Source organism: Polypterus senegalus, chromosome 12 (genome assembly GCF_016835505.1).
Source record: "Polypterus senegalus isolate Bchr_013 chromosome 12, ASM1683550v1, whole genome shotgun sequence".
Lineage (NCBI taxonomy): Eukaryota > Metazoa > Chordata > Cladistia > Polypteriformes > Polypteridae > Polypterus > Polypterus senegalus.
In genome coordinates, this window is record NC_053165.1 from 139,904,380 (window position 1) to 139,921,243 (window position 16,864).

General features: G+C 37.7%; 1 protein-coding gene across 3 annotated transcripts in view; it reads left to right on the plus strand.

Annotated features, from left to right (window-relative positions):
• The first annotated feature begins 1,314 nt into the window (after nucleotides 1-1,314).
• The window catches only part of LOC120541718 (NF-kappa-B inhibitor delta), a 48,420-nt gene continuing 32,870 nt past the window's right edge, over nucleotides 1,315-16,864 (plus strand). Inside the window, exons 1-2 of one of the 3 annotated variants that reach the window (XM_039773603.1) lie at nucleotides 1,315-1,514; nucleotides 16,425-16,537. In XM_039773603.1, coding sequence (XP_039629537.1) covers nucleotides 1,499-1,514; nucleotides 16,425-16,537 — 129 coding nt within the window. In that variant the 5' untranslated portion in view covers nucleotides 1,315-1,498. Of the gene's footprint in view, nucleotides 1,515-2,096; nucleotides 3,452-14,827; nucleotides 14,912-16,424; nucleotides 16,538-16,864 lie in introns of those variants that run through there. The other 2 variants (XM_039773604.1, XM_039773602.1) reach the window with 2 other exon arrangements.

Below are 16,864 nucleotides of genomic sequence, written 5' to 3' on the forward strand. Positions count from 1 at the left end.
AGTGTACAGTTTTAGTCTCCGGGTTATAAAAAAAGACAAAGAAACACTGGAAAAAGTTCACAGGAGAATAACTCCACCCTTGAAAATACTGGGTTGTGTGGTTTCTTGTAGAACGATTGCTTGACAAAGCACCATTTCATTCTGGGGAGTGTTCTTTGTATATGGTGTTGGTTCTTTGTGTTTTGAAAAATGTCTTTATTATGTGTAAAAAAACTGAAATCTTAAATGTACAGTAGACTATTACAGAAGGACACTAACAGATTAAAAAAAACTTGAACTCACCTTGTGTTATTTTATGCTGAGAGAGTGTCTTTTAAAATCATGATCCATTGCTGTTTCACAGATTTGTTACCTTCTCTTCTTGGTTATTTACTGTATGGAGCCTGTTACACATCTAAATAAATACAGGTTCTTTCTGGACCCTTCATTTGGATGGGTCGTTTTGAAGCTAAAAATGGCTCCCCCTATAGCATTGCTCTGAAGAACCTCTCTGGCACCTTTATTTTTAATAGTGAGGTTGATTCCAGGACTGGAGGAGTTGAGTTTAAAGGAAGAAATTAAAGGACTTGAGTATGTTCAGTTTAAGGGAACCGAGATTAAGCTGAGACATTATTGAAGTGTTCAAATTATGAAAGGAATTAGTGTAGAGGATCAACAAGATGGGGTAAGGAGGGTGAAGTGGGGGTTTGTTAAGGGTACATGTCACAGAAATGTGAGAGAACCAGCCACATGACATAAATTACTCAATCCTTGTAGTAGAAAGTATAACTTTAGGGACCTTCAGAACTTAGTGTTGATGTTATTTTGGAGGAATTAAGTGGATGGACTGACAAGTTTTGCTGGGCTGAATGACCTGTTCTCCTCTAAATCTTTCCAACATCATAACTGACAGTGCCAGGCACAGAACCAACTGTGGATGTGACACACCGACTGGTAAATTAAGCTTCTTCCGGTTATCCGAAAAGATCAAAGAAATGATTATCCTGACAAAATCTGGAGATTTTATAGCAACGCGTAATCAAATGCACCACACTTGTGTACATATACTGGATATATAAATGCACGCTTGCTTTTTATTATTATTATTATTATTACTATTATTATTATTATTATTTTGTAATTTGATATTCCTTTTTCATTCATCATCCCACTGTAATTTTTCAAAGCTGCCAACGTAAGCAGGGGTCTTTTCAGATCCATATCGAAATAAATATAAGAGGGAGGTGAGCAAACGCCTTCATAGGCGTGGAAAGCAGATGAAACGGCACTTTTTGAGAAGGGCTGGCAGAGCGGCATTTGAAAAGACAGCGTATAGAAAGCAGAGGTGTGCACCAGCTGGCTCGGAGTCGAGCGTGAAAAGGGGGGGAGAACCAAAGGACAGAGCATCGCGGTGTCCTTATCAACGAGTAACTGAGAAGAAGAGTTCAACAAGACGGAAAAGAAGTTTCTTGTAACAGCGAAGACATCTAAAGATCCCGACTGACGCAGAAAACCTGACATGCACTGGCAGAAATGTAAGTCTTGCGATACCCGATTCTGTGATTCCATAAATTATGTGTTTTATTTCTTTAACTAGAGTTAATAATCACTTTCCAAGTATGTTTCGGAAGTAACGTTTTTGAAGGATCTGTTTACAAAGTATATTTTAAAAAAAGATCACAGACTTACATACTGTAAACAAAGAAACTTTAAAAACCGATTAAGCAGTTAATAGAAATGAACTGTTTTTGTTCATTTATCTTACTAGATGTTTTCTACATAATAAACTTTGAACCGGTCTACAGTATATTATGCTGATAATAGCAGGGCTCTGACAGTCGATTTATAATAAGCATTCTAAGCTTCTAAGCATGTGATTGTGCAAACATAAACAGGCGCTCTTTACCACTACGTAATAAATGATCCCTAATATGATCGCACAATCACGGTTTCCTTAGAATGCAATGCATTTATACCACTGAGTAAATATCCACTGTGTTTAGATATCCACGATACTTCAACAAATAAGACAAACATTACTTCCAGACTGAAAATAAACTTGTCAAAGTGGTTCTTTAGACTGATGCAATAAGGTATGGTTTCTGGCTCCCTAAAGAACTACCCATTGAAAGGTTCCGTAAGTGACCTTTATTTTATTTATATCCGTTAACAGGTACAATTATTAGCCATAATTACACGTTAACGGATTTATAAAACAAACAATAACAGGCTAAGTTCAGATTCTCTTGGTCTGGTGGCTTCCAGAAAAGTAGATTTCTGCCTTTCCCACATATTTGGAAACTTTCCAAAGCCTAAAGAGCAAATGTAACATGCTAAGAACCCATCACGGTGTTAAATGGTTCTTTGTCAAGCAATGGTTCAACGTGGAACCACACAAACTAGTAAAGTTACATTAAAGTGACATTAATGACCCGCCGATTTTGATAGTGTTCAAAGGCGCAAAGTCCGGAAACGGCATTTACCGTCTCTCATCAATCAAATTCTGGGGTCTTGGGGAGGCAGAATTATATTCTGCACTGAGATTCATGATGGCATCCAACCATGGTCGGGAGGCCATCTCATCGCACTGTCTGTTCGCTGTCAAACAGAAAATTTATATAGCTTTCAGTCAACTTGTAATGTGCAGGTCTTTGGGATGGGGTGACCAAAGCAGGTGAGACAGGCAGTGAACAGCGTGGGAATCTCCTAGGACTGATAGGCGTCCACACGAAGCACTGCAATGCGCTGCTCACCGCCCCCAGGCTAAGCGCTATTGGAGGAAACCCGGAGACACGCCCACGCGAAGTCGCACTTGCAGTTTCCAAGAAAATGGAGACATGTAATGTAAATGGATTGTATTCCTAGCATTGTGAGGCACTGCTTGATCACCTGTTATCAATAAAGTATTATACATTTAAATCTGTCGAGGGACACGCGTTTATGAAAAAAAAAAAAACTGTTAGATTCACACATCTGTTTACTTTTATAAATAAGCCTCTTGACTGTGTCCGTTATGGAAGTTGACATGAAATAAAGCTATCTCAGCACTGAATAAGCCACACAGGGGCGTTATCTCGGGGAAACCCTGTGGTCACTTTTTATTATTTCTTTTATTATTATTATTATACGACCAATCCACCCCCACCACTACGTGGGAGTCTGCTGAGGCAATCACAGGCTTTACCAAACAGACGGAAATGGGGACCCCTGTAACTTCTGCAAACACGATCGCTTCTCTATTCTTGTTCTCCTTCACCAAGTTCACTTACTATAGACCCGTACCATTTGTAACTGGAAAGGTCGCAGGAATCTCCGTGGCGCCCACGCACGGTGACTCAATGATAAGAGGGATTTCCAACCCACACTTGATATTTGCATCGGAGGAAGAGGTTAGACACAGCCGGGGCTACCGAGTCTCAAGCCAGGAAAGAGACCACAACTTCAGCACGCACATTCGGACGCCCCAACTGAGGTATGATTCATGTAGCTTGTTGTGTTGCTTTTGTTTTTAATTCTGAGGCGTGGCCTAAACATTTTTTTTTCTGTTCTACTTAGACAGCGCTTTCATTCTTCCTAATCCTAAAGCGTACCTATATTAATTTATCTGGTACAACCCAAGCCAAAAACTCCGCTGTCTCGCCTTCATAATCTTGATGGGATTTTTTTTTTTTTTTGAAAACCGTTTATGACTTTTCATTTTCGGAGTTTTAAAAAAATCGTAATTTCCATTAATTTTTGATGAAGTCACCGCCCTGGTAAATGATGGAGGTCCCAGACGAAACAGAGTATCCCATATTTCGGACTACACGTGAGTCCCGTTCAAAGCTGTGTAGAGCACCCACCTTCAGGTTACGATCAGCCCGTGCAGTGCAGTCACATCCCGGCTGGTGACTCGTCACACTTACGAGGAAGTGACTAACGTGAGCGTAGTCTGCTTGTACGGGAAACGGCTATTGGGCTTTACAGCCTAGATAATTTCACCAAAAAATCCGACTGACTTGGCCAGGGCGTTATGATGTCGTCTTTTGTCGCAGAAAATAAACAAACAAATTAAAAAAAAAAAAAAAAATTCGTAGATTGAATGAATAAACTGAGCCAATACAGAAGTGAAACAGCCTCTGCAGCTTCAGTAGAAAAGCCTACATTATGAAAACGAATCTAATTATTATGTATGCATTGTTTCCGATAAACAAAACACATATTTCCACAACAGATTATCAGATCTAGAGAAAGAGATACTATGCTGCGCATGATAGTTACATTATGTTTGAGATCAATGGGACATAGTTTCCCAATCAATAATGAATCCATTCATTCATACATACTTTCATTCATTCTTGATTTTAATGCAGAATAATGGACAAAAGACAAAAATCAACCCTGCATAAACCCAGTCCATTACGGAGTATACTCACAAAAACACCAATCTCTTAAAAAAATACTGGTTTGAAAAAGTGACACTTAACTGGGTCATGTGGTTCCATTCCCTGATAAAGAACAATTTTATCCCGTGAAAGGATCTTTGGATAAGAAATTGGTTTTTTGAGCTTTGAAAAGTTTTACATGGATAGAACAGAAATCTTTGATGTATAGCAGCCAACCTAGCAAGACATCAAGAAATCCTGAAATGAACCTGTGTTATTGTATGAGTTCTTTCAAAATCAGGAATCCAGTGGTGTATCACAAGTCGGTTGACCATCAATTTATGATAATTTATTGAATATATTTTAGATCTAAAATAAATGAAGTTTCTTTCCAGAACCATTATGTAGATGCGTCTTTTGGCAGGGTTGTTTTACCAGCATCCTAGGCCCCCAGGCAAAGTAGTGCACTGGTGTCTCTGTTTTAATACTAAAACAGGAACATATATAGGCATCAGAAACATTATGGCCCCTATGCTGCTGGGGCTCCCAGCCAGAGTCCATACGTTAAGATGGCCCTGTCTTTTGGGAACCAAAAGTGTTTCTCTTATGGCCTGGAGGGCCGCAGTGGCTACTGATTTTCATTCTAACCCTTTTCCTAATCAGTGACCAGTTTTCATTGCTAATTAACTTGTTTTCCCTTCATTTAATATCCCTGTTTTTAAGGATTCAGTGCTCTAAATTGATTCTTTTCTTCATTAAATGGCAGCCAAGCAGAAATGAGATGAGAAACGAGCCAACAGATGATCAGCTAAACTGGGGCTTCAAACTCCAACCAATTTCACTCCAACCAGTTCCTTAATGAGAAGCCAATTCTTGCTGTTAATTAAACCAATTACATAATTCTACAGCTTGTTGCTATTCTTATTCTGCCACAGCAGACATTTCCAAAACTGTTGATTTTCTGTTTTTTCTAAGAACACCATCAAGATGTTTTGGTGACTTCGGAGATCAACCTTACTGAGGCCGTCACCTTTCTTTATGTTCAGATAACATGGTTAGCTGGTGATGTGGCAGCTTGTTTTGTATCTCCTTATTGTTTGGCTCCTCATTAAGGAAAAAGAAAGAACTAAGGGGTCTGAATCAAGGTAATTAAAACAAAGACAAAAGAAGTTAAATAGCAGCAAAAACTGGTCACTACTGAAGGAGATGGTTAGAATGAAAACCTGCAGCCATTTTGGCCCTCCAGGACTGGAGTTCGACACCCCTGCCTTATGGCATAACTCTAAAGGACCACTTTGGCACTTTTGTTTTTATGAGTGTGTACCACAAACACTTAGAACTAGCATTTAACATACCTGAATGTTATTCAGACAAAACAGACTCATCTGAACATGGGGAGATCATGTAACCTCAACACAGAGGGCATGCCATACAGTGAAGAAACACGGCTCAATGCTGTAAGGCAAAAACTGAAAAGGAAATCTTTACACACCAGCCTTCAGCGATCTGAAACTATCCCTAGCAAGATGATGCTATCACAGTTTCTTGTAGATTTTACAGCCAGGACCTTTCACACACACCGAAAGTTTAAATCCATCGACCTATTTCCTCAGGGACCTTGTCAATTCCCTGTACTATTTATGGTGTGAGGGTAGTTGCAGTTTTAAAGAACAGAAACTCACCTGCATTTCTGATTTCATATAACTTAGTCATTGACCTCCTCATAAGTATTTGTTTTCTGACTACAAAGAACCTGACTGGAAAACATCATACATTTTTTACAGCTATGGAAACTTTCCATTTGCCTTGTGGTGCTTTAACGGCTTTAGTTGCAGAAACAAAACAGAAAAATATTTGCCAAAGATTTGTCATTCTGGTGCTAGTATTATTAACTTTAGGGCAAGTAGAAGTCAAAACAAAATGCTTGAAATAATTTTACATGCATTGTAATTGTATTAAAATCTTTACTGTATACCTGAAATCAATGTCATGGTAGAGGTCTTCTTATAAATTTAAATTGTGGTACAGTTTTAGCATTGGTAGTGCTGTTGCTTCACAACAAGGAGGTCAGGGTTGAAAACGCTGGTGCTCCCTGTTGAGAGTTTAAAAGTTCTCCCCATGTCTGCTTGGGGTTCCACCCACAGTCCAAAGGTGTGCAGGTTAGGTGGGCTGGCAATGCTCAATTTTCCCTAGTGGTGTGTGTGCTTACCCTGTGATGGGCTGGTGCCAGATCTAGGGATTGTTCTGTCTTGCACCTGCTGCCTGCTAGGATTGACTCCGGCTTCCCAGACGCCTTGCCCTGGATAAGTGAATTTCCTGAATGGAATGGAATTATAGCAGAATTATTTGCTTCTAGTGAGAATGACTATACCAGCACAAACAGACCATCTTTAAGGGGGTCTCCATTCAGAACTTCTCAGAAATGCAGACCAAAACAGAATCCTTCCTGCTCTGTCAGCTAAGACTTTAGCCTAACATTGTAAGAGCATTAGTAGTGGTAGTAATAATAATAATAATAATAATAATGAAGAAGAAGAATCACCTTTTTATTTACTGTATTTTGTATCATCTGAGTAGGAAATAATTCAACTTGTAGTTAGTCTGATTTTGAAGACCATTTACTACATAAATAAGAATTCTACTTGTTGCAAATTAATAAACATTCATTTGAGGGTCAATTGTTTCTTCAATATATTTTAATGGATTAGAATTTTACTTTTTAATTTTTTAAGTGAATTGGGTTTGGTAGAAATATGACCAATTACCAGAATGAACTTTTGTCCTGTCCAATGAAATGTGCTTCATGTGTCTACTACAGTTGTGTAATCCTGTATTGGATAATCCAGTTCACGTAATGGTGGAGTGAGCACACAGCACATAGCTCGGGACCCTTACATTTTGGTAATGATATGGTGAAGAAGAGGTAGCCCCATTGCTTCACCTTTTCAGAGTTAGTTCAGATTCCATTCTGGACTCTGGCAGTGCAGTATTTGGATGTTTCCCTGGTTCTAGCTTCAGATACCAAGCAAGTTAAATAGCACATAGTCATTTACTAAATTAAGTAAGTCACACTAGGTATAATTAATAATAGTAAACACGAAGAATATACACATTTACATTAAAGATACTGTGTATGGCATTATAGGTTACAAATTCAGCTTGACAAAAATCTCGTTCCTAAATGTGAGTTGTTGTAACTGTGAATTTCTTCTGAAGCAACATATTGTAAGGTCTGCAAAAGAATTTAGGTAGCTGGCTGAAATCCTAACTGGGCTGCTCAACAGAGGTCTACCTCCATCCAGTCACTCCTCAATACTCTCTATAGCCTAGTCCTAGCAGGCCAAGCAAACTTGCAAGAACTTCAGAAGGAGAAGGGTGACCATAAACCCCCCAGCTTGCATATACAGGGATAACAAAGTATATTTCTAAGTAAAAATGTCAATTAAAAATATTAAAAAGCCAGAAAATACAAGGCATAACAATAATCATAAAGAGTAGAGCTCACCAATACCAAGCACATACAATGTACCATGAGGAAGTTGAATTCCCATCAGCCTTTATATGGCTGGGAGCAGTCCCTCAATGTTGACAGACAGGTGGGCCCACCTCTTGGGGAATCATCCTCAAAACACAAGAAACGGGGCACAACATACTCTCATACATAGGATCCTAATAATTTTAAACTGATGAAAAATGCATATTCATACAAATAATAATAATAATAATAATAATATTAATAATAATAATAATAAAAGGATAAAGCATGAAAAATAAAAAAAGAAATTTAAACAGAAGCTGGAGAGGAACCATTGCTGAAATATAACATGCCCAGTCCTGACAGGTACACTTCCACTCATTTTGACTTCACAAAGTGTGCTTTCTTGGCTTCAAGAGAGTGAAGAAGCATTTTGTTATTCCATGCTAGTTAATTTGGTGATGAGCATAGGCACAAAAAAGAAGAAAAAAAAAAAAAAGCAAACAGAAATCAAAAAAATGTTATTTTATTGTCTATAGATAAGAGGTAAAAAAATAGGAGTACAAACACTAGTAAAGTGTCAGAAACAATCGATGGAAAAGCAAAATCCAAAAATTCCATTGCTAACTACAAGCACAAGGCTAATGTCTTTCACAAGAGTCGAGTAACTAGAACTCGGGGCTTCTTTTCACTTCCTCTGACCCATTCAGTTTGTAACTGTAAGTGATTGTGGACAGCAGGAAAAAGGCCACATGAACATGGCAAAGGATAAGCAGCATTAGAGGGTATGGACCAGATCCATAACTTAAGAAATCAGTGGAATTAATGTTATTCTTAAAATAAATCAGCAATTCTGTATTTTCATTTACTTTACTGGGCTTCCAAAATATAAACTAAATATAAAATACAAACTTCAAGTTGTCCACAAAAGAAGGACTAAACTTCTTAAAAGTCAAGTAATGAAGAAGATTATACATAAAAGGGTCATTAAATAATTCAATACCATCCTTCACTATAATTTCCATTACCTCTCAAAAAATTATTCGGGAAGTGCAAGCAAACATCCTTGGAAGTGAATCTTAGGAAGGCCTCCTCCAGGTTGCCTAGTTCATCTGAAAGTGCAAATGATGAGACTGACACTTCCACTAGAGAGTGTTTCTCAACAATGCTCTATGAGCCAGTGTGGTAGAAAAATACAAAAAAATAAAAAACAAAAACAAACAACAACAATAAATAAAACTAGAACTTACCTACATAATCATGCACCAAAATCAGGAACTGCATTGGCACCTGGAAACTTAATGGTACATTACATTCTAAGCTAAAATAAAAAATAACCACAGCACCATGCAGCAAGCACAAATGCAGGTAAACAAAGTTAATGCATTCATAACTCTTATCAATTGGGTGGGCTACTTACAGTATGTGCTTTCACTTTTGTGAGTACCTAACATCAAAAATTTTTCGTTTCATCCTAGGCCAACTAATAACAAGGAAACTAATATAATATTCTATGATGTTTTCAGCTGTTATTTACCTTGAAATTGTGCTTTCGATAATACTGGTGTTTGTTTTTACACTACAGCAATTCCACTTCCTCTACATTTATTCATATATGCAGTTATATTTGTCTCTATGCTTTAGTATTTCTGTGGAACTTAGCTGCTGGGTATGACTTTACTTGCAAAGGAAACCTGGAGGCTGATGGCAGGATTGGTACTCCAGCCTCTGTAAAAAAACTCACACTCTTCCAGTCCATTTGAATTAGTGTGGTGCTGAGGTGTCATCTATTGCACGGCTGTGCTTGAGTCCTAATCTGGCATCCTGAGGTGGTCTGTCGTGTGGTGGGTGCGGCAACATGCTGTATCAATGTATTCTCCCAACATCTCTTTGTCTCTCTTAGAGCCTTTATAATTTCAGCCTTTGTAATATGCTCATCATTACAAGAAAGCCACGACTTACATGTTAGTTGCCTTGTTGTCCTATTAACCTCATATAGTGCCTTTCACTTTTATCTGTTCCATTCCGTTCATTTTATTTTGCACACTGCTCTTCACTGAGCGCAGGTACAGAGCGCTGTGACAAATTCTCAGGTAATATGCAAGTATAAAGTTTGCAGATTACAAAATACTGAAGGCAGCACGGTGGTGCAGGGGTAGCGCTGCTGCCTCACAGTAAGGAGACCTGGGTTTGCTTCCCAGGTCCTCCCTGCATGGAGTTTGCATGTTCTCCCCATGTCTGCATGGGTTTTCTCCCACAGTCCAAAGACATGCAGGTTTGGTGCATTGGCGATCCTAAATTGTCCCGTGTGTGTGCGTGGGCTGGCACCCTGCCTGGGTTTGTTCCTGCCTTGCACCCTGTGTTGGCTAAGATTGGCTCCAGGAGACCCCCGTGACTCTGTATTAGGATATAGCGGGTAGGAAGATGACTGACTAAGTACTGAATTGGTACACATAAAGACATGGGTATGTTAAAAGATACAGAAAATAATATAGAATCTAACTGACATTCATGAAAACCAACAACACCTGTCCATCATTTATCTTTTGAGCTATGTGTACATGACACTGGAGGACAGCAAAATAAAACCTCCAGTCAGTAGCATCCTTGAAGAACATAAACCTCTGGGAGTCCATTGTAAGAGAGAAAGTTCAAGACATAGTCTGATATGGTCACAGTCCTAGAGACCTCAGCCAACAAGCAGCCACCCCGTCTGTCTATCTATCTATCTATCTATCTATCTATCTATCTATCTATCTATCTATCTATCTATCTATCTATCTATCTATCTATCTATCTATCTATCTATCTATCTATCTATCTATCTATCTATCTATCTATCTATCTATCTATCTATCTATCTATCCTCATAATGTATGTCCACACATTCACAAACAAAGTTCTTCAAAGTAATAATGTATTTTGTATGTCTTTGTGAACAAATTGTTGCAGTCAGACAAAAAGCTGGGGCTCTAGACGGGTCACTGTGCTTAATTTTCAATGAAACACATGTCTTATGATGGCAAAGGAAAACAAAAAATATCATCTCTGGTTAGCCTTCTTTCTTCTGTGGTTTGTGTGGCTTGGGGTTTGGAGACTCTGTCCTTCGCCTCTCTCCCAGTCAAGGTCTGACCGCTGGCTCCCCACTGGCCTGGTTTTTAGGGTGATGATGCCAGAGAAGGCATAGGAAAGTTATGTATCCTCCTTTGGTGGCCCTTTGATGCTACTGGGGAAAGAAATGATGCTGTTAGTGTCAGCATCCCCTCTCACCCTGAGGTGGAACTGCTTAACTCATCAGATCCAGGAAGGTGGTTCACAGCCTCACATGCAGAACAGTATTTACACAACAACTATTAACCATCTAAAGTTAATAATTACTATAGATTTATAAATAAATATAATGCTTCTTTTGTCTATCTGTCTATTTATCTTCTGAAAGTACTTTTTGCATTAGTGGGTCATGAAGAGCTGGGCTCAACCGAGTAGTATCATACATTAGAAGATGCCATCCCTGAATAGGATGCCAGTCTGTCACTGTCTCAGTCTTTGACCTTCACTCTTTCCTATTTGGACTGTTTAGTGTCTCCAGTTTCTTTAAAATCAGAGTTGTAGGACAAAACTCACACAAAAACAGGAAGAAATCACAAACCCCACATAGACTTGACTACTAGGCATCCATCCACCCCACTTATGCTGTGCAAACGTTTTTTTTTAATATATATACAGTAGATAAACTAATATTACTGGAAGTGTGGTACTGCCAGTATTTGAGAAGAAAATGGGATTGTCTTCTTTCCTAAATATTCCTTTTAACCAGTGTCCTAATTTTGCGCCTTTTCATGTGAGCATCTTCGACAATGCCCTCACAAAATCCAATATGAAATGCTGTATTTAAAAATGTGATTAATTTCATATATAGATCTTGTTTCACACTTCCAGCTAACTTTTAAGTTCAGTTCACATTAGCAGGTGTGGTCATGGGTGACTAAAATTAAGTATTTGGTGTGTGTTTGTGAGGAGGAAGCCTCAGAGAGAAAAGCCACATCAAAATTATAATAAGCGTAGCAAAAAAAAAACAAATAAACAAGGAAGTAAAACACAGAAAACTGAAATTCCCCTGCTGCATATTTGACAAAGTACAAAAATAAGTGTTTCCAACAGTTTCTGTCAACTGCAAGGTGTTTACACTGAAAGGAAAATATTTAAAACAGAAAACAAAACCTTTCGGAAGAGACCCTTGACTTCCCCTTTTGTTGAGTTTTCAAATATGAGACAACACAGATGTCACTTTCAATGAATCGTCACCCATTAATAATTTTCCCGGATTAGGGTGACATCATGGATGAGTTCTTCCAACTATACTGCAGCTTAAGCTACTCTAATATGTTCAGAGGTCTAGAAGTAGTGGAGCAAAGCTATGCCTGCTGTTTTCCGCTTCACTATATGCTTCTTAAGCAAGGCCTAGTCTGCAGTATAAAGAACAAGTTCAGTATTAGCAGAGCTTTTGTTTAATTAATAAACAACAACAACAACAACAAAAAAATATAATACTGAAGAAAGTATTAAGGTTACCATTACCAGCAACTTAAAAACCACATTGACATTTTAACAGGTTTGAAAAAATAATATATGCCAGGTCAGGTGAATCATTTCAGGGCTATGGCATTGAGCAAAATCTAGCTACTGCTGCAACGGGAACTAGGCAGGATCCCACTGTTAACATCATTTTAAATACCAAGATAGGAGGTGTCTACTTCCAATTTCCAGCAGCACCGGAGCTAAACTTGGATGAGCAACCACACACGCCCCATTCACAGACAGTGTAGAGTACACCTATGTTTGGGAAATTGGAGTAAAACCAAGATTAACTCACACAGGCTTTGGGAATAATGCATCTTAGATAGGATTAAAGCCGATCTCCTAAGGCTGTGAGGCAGGAGGACCACCCACTTTATCACTGTGAATGCGTTTACATGCACATACAAAAGCGATAAGGGATAAAGTGAGTGACCCCGGTTACACAGAAACCTGCATTCTTAAAAACCTGTGTATACATGTACATACTATCTATCTATCTATCTATCTATCTATCTATCTATCTATCTATCTATCTATCTATCTATCTATCTATCATATAGTGCTCACTCTCCAGTTCTATCTATCTATCTATCTATCTATCTATCTATCTATCTATCTATCTATCTATCTATCTATCTATCTATCTATCTATCTATCTATCTATCTATGCTCCATGGAAGATGAATGTCTGGTATTAAAGTATGAGTAGGAAAACTGGGTTATTAAATGTTGTTTAATTTTGACTGTTAATTTGACTGCAATTAGGTTATAATTGTTAATAAAGGTCTGTTTAAAATTAAAAAATATCTATCTATCTATCTATCTATCTATCTATCTATCTATCTATCTATCTATCTATCTATCTATCTATCTATCTATCTATCTATCTATCTATCTATCTATCTAAAGTGTAATAAGTTGTTTTAATGAGTGAACACTCAAGTGAGTCTTCAGCCTTAGATGGGCAGGAATTCCAGAGTGGTGGGTCCCTGCAGAACAGGATCCTGAAGTTCCTTGTCTAGTAGTTTTTATGTATCTTTGTAGTGTTTCAAAAACTGACATCTTGTGACTGTATTCTGCTTCACTGAAGGAGTGCATTAACAAGTTTGTTTAGGCTAGTGATAATACATTACTTTCATATCCCAAAGACATGCACATTGGGTTCATTGGAGGGTCTGAAAAGACCAGTTGTGAGAGTGTAAAAGTGTTAGTGTACCCTGCAAAGGACTGGCACACAGTCCAGGTTTGTGTCCAGCTTTGCATCTGATCCTGCCCAAACTTCAAAAGGAATAGGTTTGGTTGAAAATAAATGGAAGGTTAAATTCAATTGAAACAGCAGGTAGATATTTCTTCATAGATGCTGGTGTTAGTAGGCTATGCATATTCCTGTTCAGCTGGACTAATTTTTGTCCTTTTGCAGGACATATGTTGAGAATAAATCATTCCCTTTTTTAAAATAATCCTTAAATATTTTTTAATAATCTTGCTTGTATTTCTTGACATTGTTGGTACGATCACTGTATTAGTGCGCATAGAAAATGGTCTGTTTAACTGTCCTATGGACTGTGTTTAAAGCAAACCACAGTTTTAACTTTAGATTTTTAGTTGTTTACTACAAAATGTATACTGTTACCAAGGTATTTTATGAACCATTCCAACTAAGTAAAAAAAAATCTGTTGAAAAGAATGCTTATCTAAATAATAATATATAAGAAATGTGGCCAAAAAAGTAAAGGAATTAGTTTACTGTGTTGGAATTTCCACCAGGGCAAGAAAAACATCCAATGTAGGACACTTCTGAAATAATCTATAAAAGATGTAATCAAAACAGAAAAGTGCTGTATTGAAAGATAAAAATAACATTTTAACAAGTATGCTTCTTTAAGTAACAGCCGAAGTTGTTTCATTTGAACGCTCAGTAACCATTTTGTGGTAGGGAGGCCCGTGTCATTTTGGTTTACAACAGACACCTGTGTGTAGCACTAGCTTAGGATTTGTAATCAAAGATATCATATTTTTCTGTGGCAGGAACAACTAAATGCGGTCACGTTTTAAAAAGCTGAAAAGCAGACAGGAAGAGAGTAAAACAGCGTCACAGAAAAAAAAAAAAAACAACAGACATCTCTAAGGTCTTTGTTTCTAAAGAAGTTAAGGTGCCTGCAACCTTTTTCCATCTGGAATGATTTACTTGGGTTGATTTCTTTTATTTTACAAATCTGAGAGAAATCTCTCTCGGAAACTTCATGTTTCTGTGGGGTGGTTGAGGTTTGGAGAAAACTTCAGCCCCGTTCTGTCTGGCATGTGGAAAACTCCACTTCTGGCTTTGATAGCCGTCTGAAATGGAAATAACAAGGCAGAGCAAAAATAGTTTAAAAAATTTGGAGGCAGTGACCTGGAGGAAAATCTACCTCAAGGTAGTTCCTCGGAGAGCTACTTGTCCAGAGGCAGGTTAAGTGTTTTAAATGTTGACACTCTTTTCAGACGGACAGTATGTGAATGCGAAGGAGCCGAGTAGGTGAGAAACTCAGAGTTCAGTCACTGTCTGCTCATATTCCTTTTTTTTCTTTTCCTTAAATAGTTAATGATTATATGTTTTTTAACACATTTATTATAAGTGTTTGTTGAACAGCTCTGGTAGTGTTTTTCCAAACTGTACTAGTTATTTATTTATCTGTAAAGCACTTTGAGCTACATCATTTGTATGAAAACATGCTCTATAAATAAATGTTGTTGTTGTTGTAGTGTTGCAGATTTAAAACCTTCTTATATTGCCTAGCTTTAGATTAATTTTTTCTGAATTTGTTTGAGCTGCTCAATGTTAATCAGCCTTCTCTTGAAATAAAGAGACTTTTTAGCCTGTCTAACCTACTAGCTGTCATGTAGCTCACAGTGATACAGCAGTAAATGTTTCTCTCTTTTAAAAACCTATAAAGATTCTTCACTTCCATGCATTTTGAAGAATATTGAAAATATTTGTTTTCTTCCTCTAAAGATTTGGTTTCATTTGGAACAAATGATGACTAAATTATTCGAAGGTAATGACCTATGTTTTATCATTTTAAGAAATATCTCTAGCAAATAAGTTTAAAACATTTGGGCAAAATCGATAGCAGCCTGTGATTAGTTTTTATAAAATGTCACCTTCACAAGTGTATAACTTTCAAGGAAAGCTTACTTTGCCAAATATGAATCCCCTAATTCTAGGGCTATTAAAACATTTAAATAAATGAATGAAGACTTTTTTTTTTTAATGCAAAATTCAAAGTTTGATTTGGTGGCTTAGTTTCATTTTTTTATGTAGAGCATAAGTACAGAACAGTAATCCTGTATGGTGTCTTGTCTTCCATCCAGACATTTGTTTCACCCACAATGTTCACGACGTGGGCTCAAATGTCAGGAAGTGGGTACTGCTGAAAGATTTTTGGACCTTTCAGAACTGTAAAAGAGCTTACATTAATCTTCACCTCCACTTTTCCCTTAAAGTCAATTAAAGATGTCAGCAATGTGAAAGAAAGCTTGCATTGTGTTTTACTGTGTAAAGAGTCCCCTGAAGTCTTAGCTGCAGTGACTTGGGAATATTCAGAGAGCAAACACAACGATTATTTGTTCCATCTTTTAGGCTGTTCTGTCGTTTTCCATTCAGGGTTGTAATGAGAAGTCGACATTTAGGAGAATCAGTAAGCTATGGTATTAGGAACAGTTCAGGTAACTTATAACTGCTGCTGTTCGTGAATCCTTGCTAACGATTCATACTGAGATGACAGTAATGCTAGAAATGTCTTTGTAACTATGCTATGAACCATACATAAATCTCTTTGTATTGATTCTGTGTTCATAAGTTGTAATTTATTTCTCGCAATGATATTCTTAAGTGATTTCTGTTTAGTTCTCTACAGTTTTTGCTACAAGTATTTAACAAATGTAAATATATCTTTGGGATTATCGAGATCCCTTCGGTTTTTGTATAGAGCCGGAGGAAGTCTGAACTGGCTGACTTTGAACTTTTTATCACTGCTGTCTTTCTATAGCACCGAAAGAGAAGTTGTGTTTCCCCCCTCCTACTGTGAAGAAGCTGTTGGAACAAAAACGAAAACGAGAGACCACTTCAGCTGGCACTGTGTCACCCACTGCTGGCCCTTCGGTGAGTTATTTTATGGGATCTGTCTGAAAGTATACTCCAAAATGTTATACAGTATTTGCATTCTAGTCTTTCTTGATTACCTAACAATACAGAGTGTTGTGTTCCAGATCCAAATCATTTAGTTATATTTTATGATTAGTAAGGAACTGTCATGTAAAAAGGAGCAGGAGGCGGTTGTAATGAAAACTTTATGTTAGTGAACTCCCAATAGTGACACTCTGACCATTTATGACACCCTTCTTCTAGGACAAGGGTGGGCAATGTCGGTCCTGGAGAGCCTCAGTGCCTGCAGATTTTTGTTCCAACCCAGTTTCTTAATCAAAAGTC